Source organism: Herpailurus yagouaroundi, unplaced genomic scaffold (genome assembly GCF_014898765.1).
Source record: "Herpailurus yagouaroundi ecotype Mexico unplaced genomic scaffold, PumYag 557, whole genome shotgun sequence".
Classification (NCBI taxonomy): domain Eukaryota; kingdom Metazoa; phylum Chordata; class Mammalia; order Carnivora; family Felidae; genus Herpailurus; species Herpailurus yagouaroundi.
In genome coordinates, this window is record NW_024412774.1 from 135,391 (window position 1) to 161,469 (window position 26,079).

Genomic DNA, 26,079 nt, shown 5'->3' on the forward strand with positions numbered 1-26,079 from the left:
CTTTCTTTCTTTCTTTCTTTCTTTCTTTCTTTCTTTCTTTCTTTCTTCTTTTGTTTTCTTTTCTTTCTTTCTCTTGACCTCAACTGCCTTCCCTGGCTACAGCATATTCAATATATTTCCTTGTAGCCCTGGCCCCTGTTAACTATGACCTCTCTCACTTAGGTGAGAGAAGACTAGTGGGACCTGGAATGGGAGCACCATCCTTACCCCAAATGGAAATTGCTCTCGCAGTCTTTACTCCTGTAGTATATGTTTTTGTAGGGAAATGGTTCTGGGTATATTTCACAAGGGTTATCTTTCAGGTCATAGGACACCTCCTCTTTCTCTGCTCCATGCTAACTGATATGATTTGATGTGGGGTTCTGGAGCACATAGTCAAGAAAGAATTCTTCAGACATTATCAGTGCAAAAAAGGTGATTTTCTTAAAGCACAGGGACAGGACCTTTGGGCAGATAGAGCTGTCCCAGGATTGTGTGAAGTGATTCGCTTATACTTTTTTTTTTTATATATGAAATTTATTGTCAAATTGGTTTCCATACAACACCCAGTGCTCATCCCAAAAGGTGCCCTCAATACCCATCACCCACCCTCTCCTCCCTCCCACCCCCCATCAACCCTTAGTTTGTTCTCAGTTCTCAGCAGTCTCTTATGCTTTGGCTCTCTCCCACTCTAACCTCTTTTTTTTTTTTTTTTTTCCTTCCCCTCCCCCATGGGTTCCTGTTAAGTTTCTCAGGATCCACATACGAGTGAAACCATATGGTATCTGTCTTTCTCTGTATGGCTTATTTCACTTAGCATCACACTCTCCAGTTCCATCCACGTTGCTACAAAAGGCCATATTTCATTTTTTCTCATTGCCACGTAGTATTCCATTGTGTATATAAACCACAATTTCTTTATCCATTCATCAGTTGGTGGACATTTAGGCTCTTTCCATAATTTGGCTATTGTTGAGAGTGCTGCTATGAACATTGGGGTACAAGTGCCCCTATGCATCAGTACTCCTGTGTCCCTTGGATAAATTCCTAGCAGTGCTATTGCTGGGTTATAGGGTAGGTCTATTTTTAATTTTCTGAGGAACCTCCACACTGCTTTCCAGAGCGGCTGCACCAATTTGCATTCCCACCAACAGTGCAAGAGGGTTCCCGTTTCTCCACATCTTCTCCAGCATCTATAGTCTCCTGATTTGTTCATTTTGGCCACTCTGACTGGCGTGAGGTGATACCTGAGTGTGGTTTTGATTTGTATTTCCCTGATAAGGAGCGACGCTGAACATCTTTTCATGTGCCTGTTGGCCATCCGGATGTCTTCTTTAGAGAAGTGTCTATTCATGTTTTCTGCCCATTTCTTCACTGGGTTATTTGCTTTTCGGGTCTGGAGTTTGGTGAGCTCTTTATAGATTTTGGATACTAGCCCTTTGTCCGATATGTCATTTGCAAATATCTTTTCCCATTCCGTTGGTTGCCTTTTAGTTTTGTTGGTTGTTTCCTTTGCTGTGCAGAAGCTTTTAATCTTCATAAGGTCCCAGTAATTCACTTTTGCTTTTAATTCCCTTGCCTTTGGGGATGTGTCAAGTAAGAGATTGCTACGGCTGAGGTCAGAGAGGTCTTTTCCTGCTTTCTCCTCTAAGGTTTTGATGGTTTCCTGTCTCACATTCAGGTCCTTTATCCATTTTGAGTTTATTTTTGTGAATGTGTGAGAAAGTGGTCTAGTTTCAACCTTCTGCATGTTGCTGTCCAGTTCTCCCAGCACCATTTGTTAAAGAGACTGTCTTTTTTCCATTGGATGTTCTTTCCTGCTTTGTCAAAGATTAGTTGGCCATACGTTTGTGGGTCTAGTTCTGGGGTTTCTATTCTATTCCATTGGTCTATGTGTCTGTTTTTGTGCCATCGTTTATACTTGTAAGTTGAGGGGGTAGAGATAGTGGAAGTTTACAAAGTTGTTTTCATAGGTTAAGGAAGATTTATAGGATCCTGGAAGCCTAGCTTATGTCAAGCTAAGATTGTTGTTGCTGGTTTTTTGTTTTCTTTTTCTCTTGCAAGGTATTAATGCTAAGACAATTGGGAGTTCCTGGACGAATGTCATACTCTTTCTGTCTCGAGTATTTGTCAATGGGCTGTAAACTGTAAGGAAATTTAACTTAATCTACATTTCTTTTGCCTTTTTTTCTCCATATCACTAACAACTGAAGATCAGAGAAATACAAGTTCACTGAGTGCATATGGGACACACCCAGGATGTAATCCATGGGGTCACTGCAAAGGGGACAGGGATTAGGTTCACTGCAGACCTGGACAGTTCAGACTTGGGGTCTCTGAGCAGGTGTGAATACAAAGAGACATGGTAGGTAGGTCTCCTGTTCAGTTACCTGTTTGGGGGATTTGGTACAGACATGGCCTCTGGTGACAGGGGAGCACCATGTTGGGTGGCAGGTCTTGGCGCTAGTTATGCCTGGACCACAATCCCTTGGAATGCACAAGTGGCTGTCATCCAATAACATGTTAATAAGACATTTTAAACACGTTTGACCAAGTTAGGACACAGTAAGGGGAGACTGGTGTTGGAGGACTTGAGAGAAAGAGATGAGGGGATAAAGGCAAAGGGTAAGATATGAGGCCCAGAAGGTGGGCACAGCAAAGGGCTGGAATCAGGAGAGAAAAGGAGAGTGGGAAGACATTCTGGAGTGTCCAGTGTATAAAAAGACACAAACCCAATGGAGTAATCTGACCCCATCAAGACAGCAAACGAAGATACAAAGTGAACCAAAAGTGGCTAAGTAATGGGATATGAATAAGTTCCTTAATGTATATGCAAGCTCCCTGTCTCCATCCCCTAAAACACTTAATAATTGCTTCCTGTACTAACTCCACTGGGAGTCAGTGTTTTGAGAGCTATCTCCCTGGTTCCTTACTTGTTAGTTAACAAGTAAATAAAAGTTCTTCAAGATTTCCTTGGACTGTGTTGAATTTAATGCACCCCAAGCAGTGTACCCTTACACTTTGACAAGCACACTTGTATACAATCAAACTGTCCAGGGGGATCTTTTGTGAAATACAGGCAAGCCTCTAACCATGGGGTGCAGTCTTACAGGCCTCACCATCCACAACTAGGGAGATGCAAGACTTATTCCCTCCCAACTACGTGAAGAGAAACATTGACACTGATTCAAATTGGCAGCATCAAATGAGATGTTAGTCATTCTTCTGTATCTGGTTTCCAAACCCACATGCTTCAAACTTGCATAAAATAGATGCACATGTCTAGCTGGATGCAAAATGCAACATGGAAGAAGAAGAGTCAAAGCTTAGGCCCAAGATAGGTCAGGCTGACCTGCATTTGCTCAGGTTCCTCTGATTATAACCCATGAGAACTTGGGCCCCGATGCCCCCTGTCTATGATGTACATTTTCCTCACATCTAAAGTAGTGCACTAAGAATGCACTAAGTGGATTAAGAACCAGTTCACGGTTGTCGGAGTATCAACATACAGCTTCTGGCCCAGGCAGCCTTGCATTAATGTTGGAGACCTCCGTGACTTGTGGAAAACATCACACCTTTCTTGGGCCACATCCCTAACAGCGTTACAGTCCTCCATACCTGGGAGCCAGAAGGTAGCCACCAGCATCCTCACTGCATGCTAGTTCCCATGGTTCCATTCTTGAGTGCTGCGGGGACCAGAACCTCACTTGCTTGTGCCCTCTCTTCCATCTCTGAGGGCAGCTGACTGCTGGAGTTGGTGGTGATGAGGAATCTGGTACTGCTGACGATATCTCAGGTGTCCAGCCTGGGCATGTAAGGATAGGGAGAGGGATTAGCCCAAGTGCCCACACCAAATCACACCCTTTCTTTGGTGTGAACAATCTGGTGCCAAACAAAGGCTCGGGTTTCACTAAAGGCTCTCCCACAATGGCTGTACTCATAGGGCCTTTCTCCAGTATGAACCTTCTGGTACTTCATAAGGTTAGACCTGTGGCCAAAGGATTTCCCTTATTAGTTACACTCGTAGGGTCTTTCACCAGTGTGAACCTTCTGGTGCTGATTTAGAGTGTAACTTTGGTGGTAAGTTTTTCCATATTCCATGCACTTGTAAGGTCTTTCCCCAGAGTGAATTTTCTGACCCTTTTTCAGTTTACATGTGTGCCTGAAGGCCTTCCTACTCCCCTTACATAGGATGTTTCTCTGAATTTTTTTGGGTGAATTTTTGGTGATCAACAAGGGTTGATTTCTCTTTGCAGACATATGTATTTGTTGGACATCTACATAGTGTCTCTCAGGGTGAGTCAGGTGGCTAAGGAGGGTGGAGCTCCTTGCAAAGGCTGCCCCCAGTTGCTGCACTTGAAGAGCTTCCCTGCTGTGAACTTTGGGAACTACTCAATAATGGGGCTGGGTGGGAAGGCCTCCCTGAGCTTGGTATTCCCACACGGCTTCCTATTGTTGTGGGTGGATGGGTGTTAGGTCATGGCTCTCCAGGCTCTTATGTCATGGCTGCACAGCTTCTCTGCAGTATGTGCTCATCACAGGGGAGAAGTCTCTCTCCATATTAAAGGAGAAGGTTTCAGTTGAAGGTTTACGTGGAACCAGAATTATTTCCTGTATGCCCCACATATGTGCAGTTTCTGTCCAGGATCTGTTCCCATGTTTCTCCATGTACAAAGTCTTTGAAGACTATAACCCCGTGTTATAGGGGTGGACCTTGTGAGTAGAAGGACAAGCACTGGAAGTCCAGCCCTGCGATGTGATTTTTCTGGAAGCATCAGATTCCAACAGTGCCTCCTTATCTTCCTTTTCACATGAACTACCTGAAAATAGGGAAATGCCCCCTTTTTTTTTTTAATTTTCTAAAAGTTTTATTTATTTATTGGGGCACCTAGGTGGCTCAGTCAGTTAAGTGTCCGACTTTGGCTCAGGTCATGATCTCACGGTTCGTGGGTTTGAGCCCCGCATCAGGCTCTGTGCCGACAGTTTGGAGCCTGGAGCCTGCTTTGGATTCTGTCTCTCTGTCTCTTTCCCTTTCTCTCTCTCTGCCCCTCCCCCCTCAAGCTCTATCTCTCTGTCTCTCAAAAATAAATACACGTAAAAAAGAAAAAAAAGTTTATTTATTTATTTTGAGAGAGTGAGCAAGCAAGCAGGGGAGGGACACAGAGAGAGGGAGAGAGACAGAATCCCAAGCAGGCTCGGCACTGACAGTGTGGAGCTCATACTTAGAAACCATAAGATCGTGACCTGGGATGAAATCAATAGTTGGATGCTTAACCCACTGAGCCACCCAAGTGCCCTGGGAAATGCCCTTTTCTATATGTCATAGTAGATGCGTGGGGATGGACCCATCATTAAGTGGTGTCTAAAGCTCTTTTCTCTCTTTCTTTTCCTCTCTCTCTTTCTTTCTTTTTGAAAGTATTTTGAGAGAGAGAGAACAGGGGAGGGACAGAGAGAGAGAAATCCAAGCAGGCTTTGCACTGACAGTGCAGAGCCCGATGCAGGGCTCGAACTCATGAACTGTGAGATCATGACCTGAGCCAAAATGAATGCTTAACCAACTGAGCTACCCAGGCACCCCAGTAAGTGGGGCTTATAATTCTTAAGCTAACAATTGATTCCCTGGGTTCATAAGAAACTAAGGGGGCCAGGATCAGGGGAGAAAGGGCCAATCCTTTTGGTATAGGGTCTGGCCAGACCAATGCAAAGTATCTCATCAGGGTCACAGACTCAATGTGGCTGGCAGGATCTGCTGCTCACTGTCTGCAAACTCAGTGCAATAGGGATGTTTGCAGAGGTCAATGCTATGCAGAAAGAGCCCACACATGATGTAACATTCAGCCATCTCTTAGCATTAGGCTTCCCAGGATTACTTACCAATACATAAACATCTCCTAATAGCTAAATAGAAGCTAACACAGGAGGACCCATAGGGAGAGTAGTTACAAGATAAAACTTGAGGTCAGGGAGATAGGGACTAGACATCAGGAAAAGAAGGCACGAGGGCAGAATGTTCAGAAAGGTGTAAAGTTGGACTGAGGTTGGGACATTAACTTTGGCACAGGGTAGTGATGTGGTATAAGACCACGGCCAGGAACAATCCAACGTAGACTAGGCCTCAGCCCATATCCGAATTGTACTCAACAAGTCCCAGCATCTTCCAGGACTTTCTGGCAATGGCCAGAATTGCATCTTCTCAGCTACATACCCAGGACTCCCTACCATGCTCTGGCAAAAATGCCCCCGTGGGATGCAGTGGCCACAAGTCCTATGGAGGACAAGGCAGGTAAGGGGCCTGCCCTGTGTGTGACCTTTCTGTGGAAGTCAAGGAGCTTGTTTCGTCTTTATCATTAGTAAGGAGGAAGGAAGAAGAGATGTCACAAAATGAAACTTTGAGGGCTACCTGGGTGGCTCAGTCAGTTAAGTGTCTGACTCTTGATTTTGGCTTAGGTCATGATCTCATGGTTTGTGGGATTGAGCCCCACGTTAGGCTCTGCCCTGACAACACAGAGCCTGCTTGGGATTCTCTCTCCCTCTCTTTCTGCCCCTTCCCTGCTCACGCTCTCTCCCAAAATAAACAAACGTAAAAAAGAAAAAGAAACAGGGTGCCTGGGTGGCTCAGTCGGTTAAGTGTCGACTTCAGCTCAGGTCATGATCTCATGGTTCGTGAGTTCAAGCCCTGCATCGGGCTCTCTTGCTATCAGCACGGAGCCTGCTTTGAATCTTCTATCCCATTCTCTTTCTCTGCCCCTCCCCTGCTTCCTCTCTCTCTCTCTCTCAAAAATAAACAAACACGGGGAGCCTGGGTGGCTCAGTCGGTTGAGTGGCCGACTTTGGCTCAGGTCATGATTTCACTCACAGTTTGTGTGTTTGGTCCCACATCAGGCTCTGTGCTGACAGCTCAGAGCTAGGAGCCTCCTTTGGATTCTGTGTCTCCCTCTCTCTCTGCCCCTCCCCCACTCACACTCGCTCTCTCTCTCTCTCTCTCTCTCGAAATAAATGGACATTAAAAAAAAAAACCATAAAGAAAGAAAAAAATGAAATTTTCAGGAGGGTTTTTCAGGAATAACTCAGTAGCCCTTGTAAACAATGACAGGACCCTTAGAGACTGGCACTGGCAGTTTTAAGGAAGTATCTGCTAGAGAAAGACCGCGAATCCATGGCACACAGAGAGACCTTGTCATGGAGCCAAACCCAAAGGGCTTATTGGAAAGATGGAGAGAACTTTGACTCTTCTCCCCAGGCCACCACAAGCCTGGGTCAGCAAAGGTGGAGTGGCTCAGGGAGAGCACAAGCAAGTGCCCACAGCCCAACCTGGGTGCCAACAATTCTGAAAAAGAACACATAAAGAAAGGCAGGAGCTTTACTTGGTAAGGCCATGGGTGTGACGTCACCCAATATCATGTTCCAGTACAGGATTCTCTGGGACTATGAAGAGCCTCCACTCCTCCCAAGAGAGGTACATGGCCACACCCTTGAAGGTCACCAGGCCTCGCAGTGAGGAAGAGATGATCCTGCAGGGCAATGAGTGGACATCTTCAAGCCCTGGGCCTAAAACCCAGGGCATCTTGCCCTCTCCCTGGCAACCTCTCCCCTATAACACCTCCCAGACATACTAACTACCTTCAGCTTACCCTCTTCCCCAGGCCTCCATTTCTGAGGGGACACTAGTCTGCCAACATCAGTGCCTTCTCCTTCTCCCAACACCCACTGGCCACTGCTTTGGAGCCATTGCATCATGAAGCAGGAGGGCAGATAGACATCACCCAATCTGTTCATGTTCTATTTCCAGATGGTTCCCTGGGCATTCACCACAATGTGACTTATGACCACAATAAGCCCCAGGTTCAACCTCCCCCCTAGGACCCCAGCACCAAGCTCTCCTCCCCAATGTTCTGCCTCCCCTAGACAGACTCATCAGTTGTGACCGCTCCTTTCTTACACCTTTAGGTCCTCTTCTATCCAAGGGCTATGCCCTTGGATCCGCCCTCTGTCTCAAGGCTCCCCAGGCCATTCGGCTCATGGCAGCTAGTGACCCTGGAAATAACAGCCAGGATCCAATTTCAACCTCATCTTGCAACAAAATCTCCAGTGGCACCCAGACCTAGGGGCTGCCCTTGGCCCTTTGTTCAAAGCCTTCCCGCCTGTCACTGTCCTCTGCTCCATCTCTCAGCTACAAACACCTGGATTCCCAAACACTTCTGGCTCTCTTATACCTCTGCCTTTGTCTTAATCCTTTACCAGGTGTGTCCTTCCTGCTCCACCACAAGACAGTCCTTCAAGACCCACTCTAGCTGCACTGTCACTGTGGATAACACATCCTGGCCCCTGCACTTGCAGTAGATTGAACCATCATTCTATACTAGCATACCTACAAGGCCCGCAGTCTCACTCTGGAGCCTCAGCAGTGTGCAGAACTTCCCTGGGCCCTTCCCCATCACATGCTCCCACAATTTGTCCACCTCAGGACTGGCACCTCCTAAGTGTGACCTAAGGCTGCCACTCTGGCCTAGGGCATCATTACATGCCTGGACTGTTGATGAAGGCTCCTCCCTGGCCTCCCTGCTTTTGCCCTGGCCCCTTAGTCTGTTCACACACTAGGCAAAGAAACCAGTTAACAGCAGAGTAAGAATAAAGGGCCAGCAATTAGTCTCCCTAAAGAAGGCCTAAATTGAAGCCTAAATTGTCCTATGAGGCTCTTTTCTCACAAGATTTAAGAAGGATTTGCGGTTCCCGATGGCTTGGCTGACGCTTACAAACAAGTCTCCGCACATCTCTGTCCCCACGCGTGAAAAACCCTTTCAGGCCCCACCCCACCCCCCTTTTGGCCAGCATACTGACCAGTAATCTGGAGCACGAAGGCACAAAATGAAAGTGACTCCCATCATCCCAGACAAGGAAATGAAAGCGGCAGGAATCCCAAGGCACACTCATCCGCTAACGCTGGGGCTCCAGGAACTTGGGGGTAGGACTGCCCGGCTTCGGCAAGTGGACCCTTCACTCGCCAAAGACATCGGTAGCGGCGCTGGTCCCATGCCAACCCGTGGGGGGCCGGGGAGGAAGAGGGCGCGCGCGCACCCGTTGGGAGTGGCCCGCTGGAACAGCACCTCCTCCGCCCTCAGTCCCCCGGCACGACTGGAGGACCCTGGGCTGCGGGCAGGCCCTCGGAACCTCGGTCTCTCGCGCATTATGGTGGAAACACGCTCAAGGCCCTTACTGGGAAGCTCTTGCGGCGGTCTCGGCGGACGCCCCACAGGGCCGCCCATTCTATTTCCGTCAACGCCGAGGCCCGAGGAGGCGGGGACGATCGCTCGCAGGCATCGCCCGTAGGCGCAAAGGCGCAAAAAGGAGCCCCACACCTTCCCCACTTGGCGCACCCCAGACCCTGGACGGTGGCGCCCTAGAGTTTCCTAAACGCGTCCTCAAACCAGGGATCGAGGCCTTTTTTCGCACAGGCGCACAACCAGCCAAAGAAAAACCTCAAGGCGACGTCGGATGTCCCGCCCTTGCCCAGAGCGGTACACTCGGGTACGCCCCGCACAGTGCCAGCGCCTTCTGGGGAGTGTAGTTCACATCGCAAATCCTACTTCCGCGGGGACCGCAGTCCGGCCCCCCACCCCCCGCGCCATGTCGTGTCACCATGACCGCGACCAAGCGGCAACGCGTCTGAGGCTCGTCAGCGGTGTTGTCAGAGGACCTGACGCCGAGACCACATTGGGTCCGTTGTGCCGGGTCCCAGTCCGGGTCCCCGTCCGAGGCAGCGCTGGTGGACTCTGCACGGGTAGGTGAAAGTTTCTTAAGCTTTTGCCTGGCCAGACTCAAGCCCCAGTGTCCAAGTCGCGAAACTGAGGATGTCCGGCCTGGGGTCATTTTTTTTTTTTTTAATTTTTTTTTTTCAACGTTTATTTATTTCTGGGACAGAGAGAGACAGAGCATGAACGGGGGAGGGGCAGAGAGAGAGGGAGACACAGAATCGGAAACAGGCTCCAGGCTCTGAGCTATCAGCCCAGAGCCCGACGCGGGTCTTGAACTCATGGAGCACGAGATCATGACCTGGCTGAAGTCGGACGCTCAACCGACTGCGCCACCCAGGCGCCCCCGGCCTGGGGTCATTTTTATCCCCCCAGGTTGGGACAGTAGAGTGTGCGCATGGAATGAAGCACGGAAGCTGTTCCAAGCAGAGATACCTGCATGTGCAAAGGCTTGGAGGCGACCCAGAGAGGAGATCATTGGGGAAACTTCAAGACCTTTACTTCTACCAGAAAGCTTCCAAGGAAAAGGGCTCATACTAGGCCTTTATCCTGAGGGACCTGGGAACTGAGAAGATGTGTGAATAGAAGAGGGACCTGATCTAAATTGGCAAGTATAACTTTAGCTTCCATGTGGAGAAGTGATAGGGTGACAGATGAAGGTGGAGGTGGTTGGGGACACAGGAAGAAGGCAACTGCAACCAAGGAGGCCAGCGATGGTAGTCCAGGCAGCAGCCTGGACTAGGGTGGTGGTCGCAAAAGATGTGGGAGAAGTAGTCAGATTTTGAATCTCTTCTTCAGGCAGAGTCAGCTGTATTTGCTGATGGATCAAAGAGGGGTGAGAAAGAGACGGGAGGTCCAGAAGGACTCCAGGCTTTTAGACTGAGCAGTTGAAAGAATGGAACTGCCCTCCATAGAAATGGGAAAGGGGAAAGAGGAGCAGATTCCAGAGGAAAAGCAGGAGTTGGGATTGTGTCTGAGTTGCCTGGAAGATATCTGAGTGGAGAGGTGATGTGGGCAAGACTCAGAGATCTGGTTTTCTTGAGAAAGGTCTGGCTGGAAGTGTTCAAGGGTGATGGGTTGGTGGCTGTTCCTTTGCCTATTCCAGGCTCAGAGGAGCATGTGTTGGTTCATGGCTCTTTCCACCTTCAAAGCCAGTAGTGGCAACTTGAATCTTTCTCACATTGCAGCACTCTTGACTCTCTCAATCTCTACTGCCTCTCTATTCCACTTTTAAAGACCTTTGCTATTATATTGTCCGCCCACCCCTCCCTCACCTCAGATAATACAGAATAATCTCCATATCTCAATGTCAGAGCATAAGTAGGGGAGGAGCAGGGAGAAAGGGAAAGAGAGAGAATTTCAAGCAGGCATCACAATGTCAGCACAGAGCAGAGCTGGATGCCAGGCTGAATCCCAGGAACAGTGAGAACATGACCTGAACCGAGATCAAGAGTTGGACATTAAACCAACTGAGCCACCCAGGTGTCCCAAAGGTCAGCTGATTATTAATCTTAATTCCATATACCATTTAAGTTCCCCTTTGCCATGTAATATAACATATTTACATGTTCTGGAAATTAAGACCTGTACATCTTTGGGGTCAGTATATTCTGCCTACCACAATACATGAACATACTTAAAAATTTTTTGAACATTGCCTATATGGCTATTTGCTAAATGAAGGAAGAGTGCATTTTATACTTTGACAGATGTCAACAACGATTCTCTTGAGAAGCATCTCCAATTTGCCTTCCCCTGGCAGTGCTATGAAAGCCTTGGGACGATGATGATGATGATGATGATAAGAACAATAACAACAATAGCTCTCTCATTTATTTAGTAGCGTCAATCTTAAAAACAAAAGTTACTTAAAAATAAATAAATAAAATAGTTACTTTGCCAGCAAAAATGGGTTTATTTGGGATTAGCAGAGAATTGCAATTCTGAACATGCAAGCTACAGCAAAACCTTAGGCAAGTCTAACAAAGGAGAGGAATGTTATTTTATAAGAGGAAGGAGGAAGGTGGGAGGGGCTGTTTTGAAAGAAAGTCCATTGGAGAAAAGAATTCAGGGTGATGACAGTTTCTCATTGGTTGAGTTGCAGGGGCAGTTGATTTCTACTAGGAGATCCAATGTACATCTTTACTTGTTGGGGCCTGGAATTGATGATTCTTTCCTGTTGAAGATTCTTCTGTCGGCAATTCTTGACTTCCAGTGGTACCAAGTGAGAGCTTTCCCTTGCACTCCATTTTAGTGAGGTTTCCCTTTACTAAGTGTCACAGCACCATGTACCTGGCCCTGTGCTAAGCACTTTTCATGTCACTTCTCATGAGGAAAGTTGTAGTATTTTCCAACTTTCACCACTGGATTTTGAGTTAGAACTTATTCTGGGTGAGGATACCCAAGAGGGATTGTCAAAGCACAGAATGTTTAGGCTTGTCCCAGAATTTCTGATGAGGGGTTGGAGAAGGGACAAGAACTTGCATTTCTAGCAAGTTCCCCAGTGATGCTGATGCTACTGATCTGGGGACCACTGAATTAAAGACACATTTAATGTTACTAAAACTCTCCATGAAGGAGGTATTATCTTCATTTTACATCCTCAGAAAATGCAGAAGAGGTGTTCCCAGGGGCCCCTTCACAGTGCTGGTCCCTCCATGTTCAGAATGCAGGTCACGGGCGGGACATCTCTGAGGGAGGAAATCGAGAATGACCTCTTTAAAAGGAAGCTATGACACACCATTACCATTCTTAATCTCGGATTCCATTTCCCAGTGCCCCTCCGCTGCCACTTGGGCGTTGCCCACGGAGAATTTGTCCGCGCCCCACTCCAGGCCAATGCGAGGCTGAAACTACACTAACCAGAAGGCCAAGGGGAATGGCGGCGAGCTATGGGCCAATCACAGAAGGAGAGCGACTTCCTGCGGCTCACGGGACTTCCGGCGCCTCCGTTGTGGGCGTTCATTTTGCTCTTGACAGGTCGTTATATAGCGCCCTTGGGGACCTGAGCTCTGGGCGGGGGCTGCTTTCCAGGCGCCTCCTCGGGACCCAGCGTGGAAGACAGTAAGGAAGATGGGATCGGCTGCCGCGTTTCGTCCCCTCTGAGGCTCCGATTGCTACGGGCGGCGGGCGGGCACCTGGCCCAGTGGAGGTGTGGGCATCGGCCAACCTCTCAGGGCCTGCCCGGGTCCAATGGCGGTAGCGGCGGCGCTGGCGGACCCGGACCAGCATCCGCATAGCACGGGCCCACGATAGAGGGGAGTGGTGGGTCCCTGGACTCTTCTCCTCCGCCTTCGCCTTTCTTCCTTTGCTGCTAGGACCCTAGGATTACCCCAAGCCCGAGGTCCTGAGTCCTGGCCAGGGGTTATGTGGAAAGTTTCATAATTCTGGAATCCAATGGGACAAGGTGTGGAAAGCTGTCTCAGGGTTAGGGACCAGGATGTGAAAGGTTTCCTTCGTGTCTGGTGGACAAGAGTCAGGCCTGACACGGTAGCCTGAGCAGCTTGGTCTGTAATCTGAGGGTGGTGTGAGTCATGGAAGGTTTGGAGTAGAGGAGGAAGGTGATATGACTCAGGTGTTCATAGGCTCCCTTTGGCTGCAGAGTGAAAAACAGACGTGGGGTAGGGAGTGAAGGTGAGGAGGCAGAAAGGGAGGCCCATAAGGATGCACCTTTACTGGATCAGGTGAGTGATGGTGTCTTGGCTTGAGTGGTGACTGGAGTTGGGAGAAGTGGCTGGATTTGGATCTTTCAAGTCAGCCAGATTTTATGATGTGGATATCCAGGGATATCACCATGGAGTTTGGCCTCAGCTATGAGAAGATGGAATTGAAGGGCATCGACTGAGATGGGGAGGTTGCTGGGCGAAGCAGGTTTCAGGGAAGATCAAGAGGCAGATTTTGACCCTGGCAATGCCTTGCAGACTTCCAGGTGGAGGTACTGAAAGGGCAGCTGGACATGCAGGTCTAAGTTATGCCGAGGAATTCAGCTTGGAGACATCCAGTCAACAGTTAGCCTGTGAACTAAGGTGGAGCTGTTTCAGATTTGGGAGGGGGCATCTTTAGCTTATGGTGAAGGATGTCCTACTGGGGCAGCTGAGGACTGGGTGGCTGGCCTGGGTACCTGGGCAGGGTTGGTGGATGTCACAAAGTCAGACGAAGGGAGGAACAGCCATGAGGGAAGGTGTGTGTGGGAGAGGAGGGTCCAAATAGTGACCAAGGTCCCTGGGACAGAGGCTGAGGCATACTGGAGATGCAAATAGCATGATAGTGGGACCAGGGCTGATGTTTATTCACTTCTCTGTGGGCTCACCAACCTTCCTTGGCCACCCTCTTTGGGGCCTGAGGGTTTCATTCAGGATGGCAGATTAGCTCAGTGGCAGTCAGCTGGGGATGTTTCAGGCCTAGGGTGGGAGGTGGTGGAGCTGGGCTTTGAATGTGCATCAGGAGGAGAGAGGAATACTGTGGTTGGTGAGAGGACAGCATGGAGAAAGGCAGAGACTTGGAGGTCCCAGAGATCTGTGTGGCCCACTCTGGGTAGCTGAGAGTTAAAGGTAGAAACTGAAGGAAAGGCTGGGTGCTACCTCTGGAAGTTGGAACTTTTGGAAGTCTGGCTCAGGATGCGATCCTGGTTGACTTTACCAAGTTAGGCACATTCTGGACACCCATTTGCAGAGTAATATGTAGTGTGGCTGAGAGGATGAATGGCTCATGGGATGGTGGTGGGGTCTGGAGATGTGGGATACAAAGATGGATGTGTACATGCAGAGGGGGTATGAGTTCATGGACTGGGAGTCCTGGTAGCGGGGACCTATGGGAGATGAGCCACGGTTTGGTTGTTCTGGGAGGCAGGATCTGGGAACCCAGGGGAATTGCCTAGTAGGAGGCAGTGGGCCCCACATACTAGGCCCAGAGCTTGTGGCAACTTATCTGCCTGCCTACTGTGTGAAGGAGGACACCGTAATCAGTCGGATACAAGGAGACAGTGGCAGCCATGGCATTGGAGCTTAGGGAGAAGGATGACCTAGGAGTGTGTTGGCAGGAGTGATTTGGGGGTCAGAGACTAAACACCAGAAAGGTGGCAGCATGTGGGGTCACAGGCCTAGGCCTATATGGGTTCGTCTGTGTATTTGTTTTTGTTGTTAGTTTCTCTGCTGCCCTTTGGTCTGGTTGACTTAGCTGTCCTCCTCATCATGGCAGGGCTAGGGGACCTTTGAGGATGTGGCCATGTACTTCTCCTGGGAGGAGTGGGAGATCCTTGATGAAGCTCAGAGACATCTGTACTGCGATGTAATGCTTGAGAACTTGGCGCTTGTGGCCTCACTGGGTAAGGCCCTCCCATCCTCCTAGTTTCCTGTTCTAGGTTCTGTCCTTCCCCTTCTAACAGGAGCATCTCTGTCTTCCCACAGCTGAGCATGGGTATTGCTTCTTCCTCTGGATTATCTGCTGTGTGTGAGGAGCTGGGTCACGAGCACAGCCTACTCCTTTCCCTGAGGAGCCCCAATATCTGCTTCTGAAGCTTTCTGGAGAAAGGCTCAGGACTGAGGGTCTGGCTGGCTGCCCAAGTTTGTCCTGATCAGTGGCACTTCTGTGCCCAGGTTCTTCCCTCTTTTTATTTTTTTAAGTTTATTTATTTATTTTTGAAAGAGAGAGAGAGTGTGCGTGCAAGGGAGGGGCAGAGAGAGAGGGAGACAGAGAATCCCAAGAAGGCTCCGCACTGTCAGTGTACAGCCTGACATGGGACTTGATCTCACAAACTGAGAGATAATGATCTGAACCAAAATCAAGAGTCAGACACTCAACCAACTGAGCCACCCAGGCACCCCTTCTTCCCTTTTTTAAAAATTTTTATTTTATTTATTTATTTATTTATTTATTTATTTATTATTATTTTTTTAACGTTTATTTATTTTTGAGACAGAGAGAGACAGAGCATGAACAGGGGAGGGGCAGAGAGAGGGAGACACAGAATCTGAAATGGGCTCCAGGCTCTAAGCTGTCAGCACAGAGCCCGACATGGGGCCAAACTCACTGACCGTGAGATCATGACCTGAGCCAAAGTCAGACGCTTAACCGACTGAGCCACCCAGGCGCCCCTTCCCTTTTTTTTAATATCAGACATTTCCGGAAGCCTGGCCATGTCATGGCCTATAGACAGTTGACGTGGTTATTACTCATGGGAACCACTGTGAGATGCTCCTGAGAGACTTATTTTGTAACATTGAGTTTTCTTCCCAGTTGCAAAGATGACATGATCTCCCTTTGGTCGTTCTCAGGGTGGGCTGCTCTTAGCTGGGCCAGCTACTTACCCACCTTATCTTTTTCCCAGGACTTGCAACTTCCAACTCCTATGTGGTTGCTCACCTGGAACAGGGCAAAGAACCCTGAGAGCCTGACAGGGTGGACATATCTCCATACACTGCAAAAGAGGCTGGGACAGGGTCTGGCTCTAGTGAGTGGGAGCTGGAGCAAAGGTTACATTGGGGTATACTCGGCACCTGCCCTGTATCTACTAGTGTTTGTTGCCGGAGCCAGTAGCCCTACCTTATTCCACTTTCCTTCTTCATTTTAGACACCACATTCTTGCCATTTCTACTTTGTCCCTGGGCCCTGGGTGGTGGATGACTCCACTGATCTGCTCTGTGTCTTCCTTATTCCCCTCCACTCCCCCCTTTATGGGGGTGTCCCACATTAGCCCACAGTCAATGTATTATGAGATGTGCACATATCCTCATAAAGACTTTAAGCACCAGATGCCTGGTTGCAGCTGGATTTTCCTGGGCTTATGCTCACCACTCTGTGTCCCCTTTTCCTAGAGATCTGGAGCCTGTCTGTATTGGGTCCTGATGAAAGCTGAGGAGTTGCGGTCTCTGCCCCTCCTCCCAGCCTGAACCCCACCCCTGTGTTCTCATGTGCTGAGTGTTCACCTTCGGTGGCCCTCCTGGGCCCAGTCCTGCACCACAAGCTCTACCTCATCCTGACTTGATCCTACAGACTCATTCCTGAGTTTGTCAGATCCACATCTGTAAAGGGGCTGCCCCCTCCCAACAAAGCCTACATACACTTCACCAGCATTTCTCTGCTTTTAGGTTGTTGGTATGGAATGAAAAAGCCCCTCTTGAACAGTGTGTTTCAGGAGTGTTTCAGTTCAGAACCCCTAAGGCAGGTCCTTCCACCCAGAAGGACATGTGTGGCCTTCCACCCACTTGTGACATGTGTGGCCTGGTCTTGAAAGACGTATTATACCTGGCTAAGCATCAGGCAATACACCCTAGGTAGAAGCCATACAAATGTGAGACATGTGGGAGAGGCTTCTGGCTCAGTACAAACTCTCACCAGCACCAGAAGGAGCACAGTGAAGAAAAACTCTTCACATGCAGCCAGGACCTCCTCCAGCATCAGACCACTCACACTACGGGGAAGCTGAACAGAAGCCCCGCACGCAAGGAGGCCTTCTAACCCAGCACCAGTTGCCAGCAGCAGCAGGCAGTCCATGCCACACAGAAGCCCTTCAAGTGCAGCAACTGTGGGGGAGCCTTTCTGAAGGCGTTTATGCTCCTTGACCACCTGATAACTCACTCCAAAGAAAGACCCTTCAGATGGCCAACAAGAAATGCCCCTAAAGAGGACTCAACCTTTGTTCATCACAAAAAAAAAACACAATGGAGAAACATCCCATGTGTGTAAGGAATGTGGGAAGGCTTTCAGCCAGCTTTTAAAACTGAGGACACATCAGAAAGTTCATACTGGAAAAATGAATCACAGTTGCAGTGAATGTGGGAAAGCCTTCACCGGAAACACTCACTTGTTCAGCACCAGAGAGTTCACACTGGAGAACGGCCTTATGGATGTGGCTAGCGCGGGAAGGCCTTCACTCGTAGCTTCCATGTTTTTCGGCACCAGAAAGTTCACAACACAAAGACCTTATGAGTGTAGACAGTGCCGGCGAGTCTTTAGCTGTGTTGCCGATTTTGTTGAGCACGAGAAAATACACACGGGGGAAAGGCCTTATGAGTGCAAAGAATGTGGGAAAGCCTTCATTAACAGCTCTCATCTTGTTTGGCACCAGAAAGTTCACAACACAGAAACGCCTTTTGAGTGCAGTGAATGTGGAAACGCTTTCTGGCAAACCTCCAAACTTATTCTGCACCAAAGGAGTCATAATGGAGAAAGACCTTATAAATGCAACCAATGCAGGAAAGCCTTCAGTTGCCCCTCCAACCTTGTTCCACACCAGCGAATTCACACTGGAGAAAAGCCTTATGAGTGTTCGGAATGTGGGAAAGCCTTCAGTCAAAGCTCTGCCTTCATTCAGCACGAGAAGGTTCACACTAGAGAAAGGCCTTATAAGTGTAGTGAATGTGGAAAAGCCTTCATCTATAGCTCTAACCTTGTTAAACACCAGAAAGTTCACACTGGAAAAAGGCCTTATGAGTGCAGTCAGTGTGGGAAAGCTTTCAGTGAAAGCTCCATCCTCAGCACCAGAGAGTTCACACTGGAGAAAAGCCTTACGAGTGTAACAAATGCGGAAAAAGCTTTCCACTACAGCTCAAACCTCTCTAAACACCAGAAGGGTCATATTGGAAAAGAGCCTTTGGAGTGCAGTGGACATAGGAAAGCCTTCAGCCAGAGCGCTAGCCTCACTCAGTACCAGAAAGGTCACACCAAAGAAAACACTTAGGAGCGTGGCAAATGTGGAAAACCACGAACTAGCTGGGGCTTTCACCTTGCTCACCTTAAAAGGATTCACTCCTAAGAAAACTTCTGTGAAAGGAACCTTTGTAAAGAAGCCATAAGCCAAAAGTTGAAACTTGAATATCCTAATACCCCTACCAGGAGATTGCCAGATACATGGAAGCTTTCAGGAGCTTCACCACACTTTCTAACCTGTCCAGGTGCTTTGCCAGATTACGTCACTGCCAGATGCCATCTCACTTCTGCCAGCCAGCAGATCTTCCCACAGCGTGTAACTATCATGTCAACATACTCAGGGAAGGCTGATCTTGTGCTCTCTCATTCCCTGGAGGGAGACATGAGTGATGGAAGCTCTTTGGGGGTGGCCTCATTTTCCATCTTTGCCCTGTCTCTAGTGGTTCAGGCATAGTCCTGACCTTGTTCTCCCCAGGAGGATCTGACCTGGAGTGTGAGGACCTGCAGAAGAAGTTTCCCTTTTATTGTGGCCATTGTTGAGTCTACAGATGGTGCCTGCAATGGAACTGTCCAGTATCCAAATCAACCAACCCTGGAACTGCCTGCCTCCAGAGTGTGTGGTAATAAAGGCCTTACTATTGAAGCCATCTTTAATACTGGGACTCCATCCATTGTGTGTGTGGGAAATGGAGAATGAATTGGGCTCTAACAGGATAAAAAGGGAGAAGGTCTTTTGGGAGGCCTCAACTTGAACAGTGGGATGGCAAGGAATAGATTGCAGTCTAGGCCCAAGGGCTTCCGGGACAGGCTGAAAGTCTCTGGGTCAAATCTTGTGTCCTGGATGCCAGGACAACCTGTAAGACCCAGAGCTTTGGACATTCGCCAGTACTTCCTGGGCAGCACGAGTTGGGTACCTTGTTCCTGGGAATGTCCCACATTCTCCAGTAGAATTGAGGGGCTACTGTCCAGGAGTAAGGCCCCTGATGTCCAAAATCTGTAGGTAGGTATCACTGCACGAAAGATCTTCAGGAGGCAGGTAGAACCTGTTTCAGTGGGCACAGAAACACTGGTTTTGAGGTCAGGGACACTGGCAAACAGAGGAGATAATGGCTGGTGCTATGCCTGGGCTACATCACACCCACTCACAAGAACTGGTTGTGTTCAACTCAACATTTAGTTGAGTTCAATCAGCCATGGTGGAATTTATACCACAAAAGATGAAGAAACAACAGCTCTTTGAAAACAAACAAACAAAAAGCAATTGAAAAAAACCTGATTTGGATTGTCTGCCAAGTTTGTTGACAGTGACTTTGGCCATAGGAGAGACTCTGCTCTGCAGGTCTTAGGAAGTCCTGCATATTCTCATCTTATCCTCTAGAACAAAGGACATAACAGTGGTATGTTGCTCACTGCCTGAGCAAATGGTGGTGTGGATTCCTGTAGCCTTCCTGCACTGGTCACTTCAAGGCCCTTACTGCACAGGTAGGAACCCTGGGCCTGAGAAAAGGGAGATCTTGTAGTTCAGGATTTTTGTAGCCCAGCCAATATTCCAGGTGAGTGTAGTGTCCATGATCTTCATCATCTGCTATTTTTTGCTGCCACTGAAGCAGGGCTGTCCCCGGGTACAGGAGTCAGAGATAATGGAATCAATATATGCTTGCCCCCATTTTCTGGTTTTCCAAGAGGAGTGAGGGAACCATATGTTTATGTGAAGCCTTTTGATTTCATAAATGTTGAAAGCTTCTTTACAAAACTTATAGGTATATATGCAACCGATATATATGGGCTGCATATCTCCTGGTTCAATACTTTCAAGTGTCAGAAAATAAACGAACCGGGCTGTCTGGAGCCCCAGGATCCCAAGACATGAAGGATTTTGGTGCAGTGTTTACCTGAGAACATGTGGCAGGGGCAACAGTACTGCTGTTGCCACTCCACTTAGGATCCTCCAGTTCCCTGAAGCTGACCATATGAGGGATGGCAGGGTCCCAGGCATGTGGCAGGTCTGCCTAAGTGCTCCCCACATCCCAAGGTATGGCACTCCTGGACCTTCTGGGTATAATAATTGCCTTCTGTTTTCTTGTTTAAGTTTTATTTTATTTATTTTGAGAGACAGAGCATATGCAAGCAAGGGAGGGGCAGAGAGAGTGGGAGAGAATCCCAAGCAGGCTCTGTGCTGTCAGCGCACAGCCAAATGTGGGGCTCAATCTCACAAACTGCAGAGATCATGACCTGAGCCCAAATCAAGAGTCAGACACAACCGACTGAGTCACCCAGGTGCCCCAATAATTGCCTTCTATTAACATGGGGGCTTGGGGTTAGAACTAAAGCCCATTTGAACCTTGAGGCCTCAGGCTTCCAAGCAAAGGGATCGTGGGTCATCAAGAGCTCAACTCCTTGAACCCACGTTTTAGCTATGGTTAGACCTCATAACAGTGCTCCCAATGCATGAATGAAGTCTTTTACCTGCCTTCTAGTCTCCTCACCACGGCTCTCTGTACATCAGCCAACTTATTGGAACCTCAATATTTCCCTGGTGGTGCCAGAACATAGCAAACAAAGGCCTGTTGGTTCTGAGAGTTTGATCTCCCCAGAGGACCAATTTACATGGAGCTCAAAGTCTCCCCATCGTGATGAAGTACCCAGGGATCCTTGGTCTGCTCAGGCTCTCCCTCCTGGGTGTAACAACTGCCTCCTGCCAACATGGAAGGGCTCCTTGGGATTAGAGTTAATGTTCAGCTGAGCCATGTGGAGCCCACACCTGCAAGCAACATAGGACAGACATTTGTCATCAGAACTCAATCCCTTTTCCTGAATGGTCACCTAGGTGTGTGTCTTGTAAAACGAAGTATTTTGGCAAAGAATCCTTGATTTGGTGAAGTAGTCCCAATCTGAATCTGACTTTTGCTCTCCCCATCAGGGCTCTGTGCAAGGCAGCTGGCCTACTCTGTGTGTGTGTGTGTGTGTGTGTGTGTGTGTGTGTGTGTGTATGCGTATGCATGTCTGTGTCTGTGGAGCTGTGTGTGTGCATGCACGTGCATGTGCCAGAACATCTAAAACAAAGCCTTCATGGCTCTGAGCACCTATGAACTGGGCTACTAATGTTCGTCTTAACTCTACAGGAAGGCTGTCCTTTGAACCAGCCACAGAAGAAGGAAGTATTGAGAGATGGTCAGAAGCAGCCCTTCTGACATCATTTGAGCCCCCAGATCCACTCAGTGCCTGAAACCAGATACCAAGTGGACTTTAGGGTTCCATGTACCAAAACAGACCAAGACAATTCAATAGGAAAAAGGTAATCTTTTCAACCAATAGTGCTAGAACAACTGAATTGCCATATGTAACAACAACAAACCTGTAAGCTTACCTCAAGTCATATGCAAAAGTTAACTCAAAATTGATCATAGATGTAAGCATAAAACTCATTAACAATAAAAAATCTAGAAGAAAACATAGTGATCTTGGATTTGGTGGATTTCTTTTCTTTTCTTTTTTTTAGTAGCAGGCAAAAGTTTATTAGAGGATAAGATCAGAGAGGAAGAATCATTGGAAAGCTCTCTTTACAGAAAGGGGACATTCGAAAGTGAATGCCCGAGAACTATAGGCAAAGGTCCTTGTATTAAAAGGTTCTGGTCAGGGGCGCCTGGGTGGCGCAGTCGGTTGAGCGTCTGACTTCAGCCAGGTCACGATCTCACGGTCCGTGAGTTCGAGCCCCGCGTCAGGCTCTGGGCTGATGGCTTGGAGCCTGGAGCCTGTTTCCGATTCTGTGTCTCCCTCTCTCTCTGCCCCTCCCCCATTCATGCTCTGTCTCTCTCTGTCCCAAAAATAAATAAAAAACGTTGAAAAAAAAAAAGGTTCTGGTCAGCCCTCAGATTTAGTGTATTTCTTAAGTATAACAAAAAGCATGAGAAGAAAAAATCAATTGGACTTAATAAAAATTTTTAACTTTTGCTTTTCTTTTTTTTAAATGTTTATTTTTGAGAGAGAGAGAAACACAGAATGAGAGTAGGGGAGGGGCAGAGACAGGGAGACACAGTATCTGAAGCAGGCTCCAGGCTCCAAGCTGTCAGCACAGAGCCCAACATGGGGCTCAAACCCACGACTGTGAGATCATGACCTGAGCCAAAGTCGGAAGCTTAAACCAACAGAGCCATCCAGGCGCCCAAACTTTTGCTTCTCAATAGTCACTTCAACAAAATGAAAATGCAAGCCATAGACTGGAAGAACTATCTGCAAAACAAATCCTAACAAGGGATGTGAATCTAGAACCTATGAGGAACACTTACAAAAGACAACCTAATTAAAAAAAAAATGGTCAGTGACTTGAACACTCACTTCACTAAAGAAGACATATGAGGGGTGCCTGGGTTGCTCAGTTAAGTGTCTGTCTTTTGATTTCAACTCAGGTCATGATCTCACAGGTGTGGGATCAAGCCCCATGTAGGGCTCCATGCTGACAGCATGGAGCCTTCTTGGGATTCTCTCTCTTCCTCTCTCTCTGCTCCTCCCCCACTTGAGTTTTTTTTCTCTCTCTCTCTCTCAAAATAAATATTAAAAAAGTTATCATAGGGGCGCCTGGGTGGCTGGGTCGGTTGAGCGTCTGACTTCGGCTCAGGTCATGATCTCACCGTCCGTGAGTTCGAGCCCCGTGTCGGGCTCTGTGCTGACCGCTCAGAGCCTGGAGCCTGTTTCAGATTCTGTGTCCCCCTCTCTCTCTGCCCCTCCCCTGTTCATGCTCTGTCTCTCTCTGTCTCAAAAATAAATAAACGTTAAAAAAAAATTTTTTTAAAAAGTTATCATAGAATGGACCATAAATGGAAATGTAAGAGCTAAAACTATAAAGCTAATAGGAGAAAAATTTTGACTGAGTTAGGCAAAGGATTTTTTAGATATGAACCAGAAGATAAAACATAAAAGGAAAAACTAACAAATTAGACTTCATCACAATGTAAAATATTGCTTTTCAAGGGGCACCTGGCTGGCTCAGTCAGTAGAGTATGCTATTCTTTTTTTTTTTTTTTTTAATTTTTTTTTTTCAACGTTTATTTATTTTTGGGACAGAGAGAGACAGAGCATGAACAGGGGAGGGGCAGAGAGAGAGGGAGACACAGAATCGGAAACAGGCTCCAGGCTCTGAGCCATCAGCCCAGAGCCCGACGCGGGGCTCGAACTCACGGACCGCGAGATCGTGACCTGGCTGAAGTCGGACGCTTAACCGACTGCGCCACCCAGGCGCCCCTAGAGTATGCTATTCTTGATGTCAGGGTTGTGACTTCAAGCCCCATGTTGGGCATAGAGTTTACATTTAAAAAATAAATAAAAATAAAATATTGCTCTTCAAAAGATGTCATTATGAAAATTAAAACAAGGGGCGCCTAGGTGGCTCAGTTGGTTAAGTGTCTGACTTTGGCTCAGGTCATGATCTTGCGGTTCATGAGTTCGAGCCCCATGTCAGGCTCTGTGCTGATAGCTCAGAGCCTGGAGCCTGCTCTGGATTCTGTGTCTCCCTCTCTCTCTCTCTGTCCCTCCCCTGCTCATGCTCTGTCTTTCTCTCTCAAAAATAAATCAACATTAAACAAAAATTAAAACAAGCTACAGGCCGAGATGAAACACCTGTACATATATATGGAGTCTTAATACAGAATATATAAAGAATTTGAACAACTCAATAAGAAGACAACCCAAGTAGGGGCACCTGGGTGGCTCAGTTGGTTAAGAGTCCAACTTCAGCTCAGGTCATGATCTTGCCGTCCGTGAGTCTGGGCCCCAGGTCGGGCTCTGTGCTGACAGCTCAGAGCCTGAAGCCTGTTTCAGATTCTGTGTCTCCCTCTCTCTCTGCCCCTCCCCTGCTCATGCTCTGTCTCTCTGTCTCTGAAAAATGAATAAACCATCAAAAAAATGAAAGAAAAAAAAAAGACAACCCAAGTAAAAATGAGCAAAAAGACTTGAGTAGACATTTTATCAAAGAAGATAAACAGTTAATAAGCACAAGAAAAGATGCCTGACATCATTATTCATTAGGAGAATATACATTAAAATCCCCTTGAGACTATTATTTGATGGGCACAGAGTTTCAGTTTATAATAATGCAAAAGTCGGAGAGATGTTTAGGAGTGATAGTTGTAGAACTGTGTGTTTACTTAATGTCATTGGACTATACACCTAATAATAGAAGTTTTAGGGGCACCTGGGTGGCTCAGTCAGTTAAGTGTCCAACATCAGCTCAGGTCATGATCTCGAGATTTGTGGGTTTGAGCCCCGAATTGGGCTCCACACTGATAGTGCAGAATCTGCTTGAGATTCTCTCCTCTCTCTGCCCCTCCCCCACTCACACTTTCTCTCACTCTCAAAATAAATAACACTTAAAAAATAGAAGTTTTGTGTATATTTTACCACAATTTTAAAAAATCCATTGAGATACCACTTCACGCTAGTATGGCAACACCAAGTATTGGCAGGAAGGTGGAGAAAATGGAACAGTTCTACAGTGCTGGTGGGAATATAAAATAGTAGAGACGCTTTGGAAAATTTTGGCAGTAAAGAGTTAAAGTGAACTTCACTCAGCAGTTCCACTCCTAGAAACTGTCAGGCAGAAAGACCTTCCTCTGCTCTATAATCCTTCTAAATGGACTTAGAACCAAATGGACATGAGACAGATTAACAGGAGAAAATAATATTTAATGAGTGCATATACAGGGAATCCACAGACATGAAATTTCAAAGACAATGGGGCACATGAAGCTCACATGAGCTGAGGAGAGGGGCAGAGGTCTGAGGATATGAAAAGGAGAAAGCTTTTAGCAAGAAGGTGAAAGATGTTTAGAAACACAAGTTTGCTCTATGAGGCAGATAAATTCCTTAGGCAAAGGGAAGTGTCTGTTAATTGCTCTCTTCCTATTACAGGCTCTCCTTCCAATGTAAATTAGACAGTTGTGGGAAAGGCAGAGAGCTTTTCCTGCATCTGCTGGGTTTTGATTACTTAAAAAAAATTTATTTATTTTGAGAGAGAGAGAGAGAGAGAAGCTGAGAGAGAATCCCAAGCAGGCCCTGCGCTGCCAGTGCAGAACCCGATGCGGGAGTTGAATTCCCCAACTATGAGATCACAACCCAAGCAGAAATAAAAAGTTGGATGCTTAAGTGACTGAGCTACCCAGGCGCCCCTAACTCAAAATAATCTTTATGCTGAAGAGGCCCATCTTGGGGCAGCCTGCCCTCAGCCCCTACACAATCTACCCAAGCAGCAAGAAAACATACATCTACAGAAAGACTTGTAAGCAAATATGCCTAGCAGCATTATTTGTAATGGCCAAGAACTGTTGTCTATCAATTAATGACAAATAAAATGTGGTATATCCATACAAGGGAATATTATTCAGCAATAAAATGGAATAAAATACTGATATATAACATAACATGAATAAACCTCAAGAACAGACTAAGCCAGTTAGGCACCCCCAGAATAAAGTTTAAAAAGCAAAAACAAACAAACAAAAAACAACAAAAAAACAAAAAACAAAACCCTCAACAACATTATGCTAAGTGATAGAAATGACACACAAAGGGATATATATTATATGATTCCATTGATACCAAATATCAGGAAAGGCAAAAGTATAGAGATATAACATGGATTAGTGGTTGCCAGGGGCTGAGGATGGGAGTGGTTTTGGCTATATAAGTGTCCAGGGGCACCTACGTGGCTCAC

The 26,079-nt window shown here is 47.4% G+C and overlaps 2 protein-coding genes across 7 annotated transcripts in view; one reads left to right on the forward strand and one right to left on the reverse strand.

Annotated features, from left to right (window-relative positions):
• LOC121023416 (uncharacterized) overlaps positions 1–26,079 on the reverse strand; it is a 35,106-nt gene that overhangs the window by 3,131 nt on the left and 5,896 nt on the right. For 2 of the 6 annotated variants that reach the window (XM_040465310.1, XM_040465308.1), the window contains exon 2: positions 3,598–3,784. In XM_040465310.1, coding sequence (XP_040321244.1) covers positions 3,598–3,625 — 28 coding nt within the window. In that variant the 5' untranslated portion in view covers positions 3,626–3,784. The other 4 variants (XR_005787370.1, XM_040465309.1, XM_040465307.1 and 1 more) reach the window with 4 other exon arrangements.
• On the forward strand, positions 13,748–22,053 carry LOC121023411 (zinc finger protein 239-like). The gene is made up of 3 exons (XM_040465292.1): positions 13,748–15,051; positions 16,814–18,494; positions 22,010–22,053. The coding sequence occupies exon 2, from the start codon at positions 17,338–17,340 to the stop codon at positions 18,403–18,405; it is 1,068 nt and encodes a 355-aa protein (XP_040321226.1). The 5' UTR covers positions 13,748–15,051; positions 16,814–17,337; the 3' UTR covers positions 18,406–18,494; positions 22,010–22,053.

What these genes read in the sequence shown, in the direction of transcription:
- LOC121023411 (XM_040465292.1), top strand. Translation starts at nt 17,338, where the DNA reads ATGCCCCTAAAGAGGACTCAACCTTTGTTCATCACAAAAAAAAAACAC.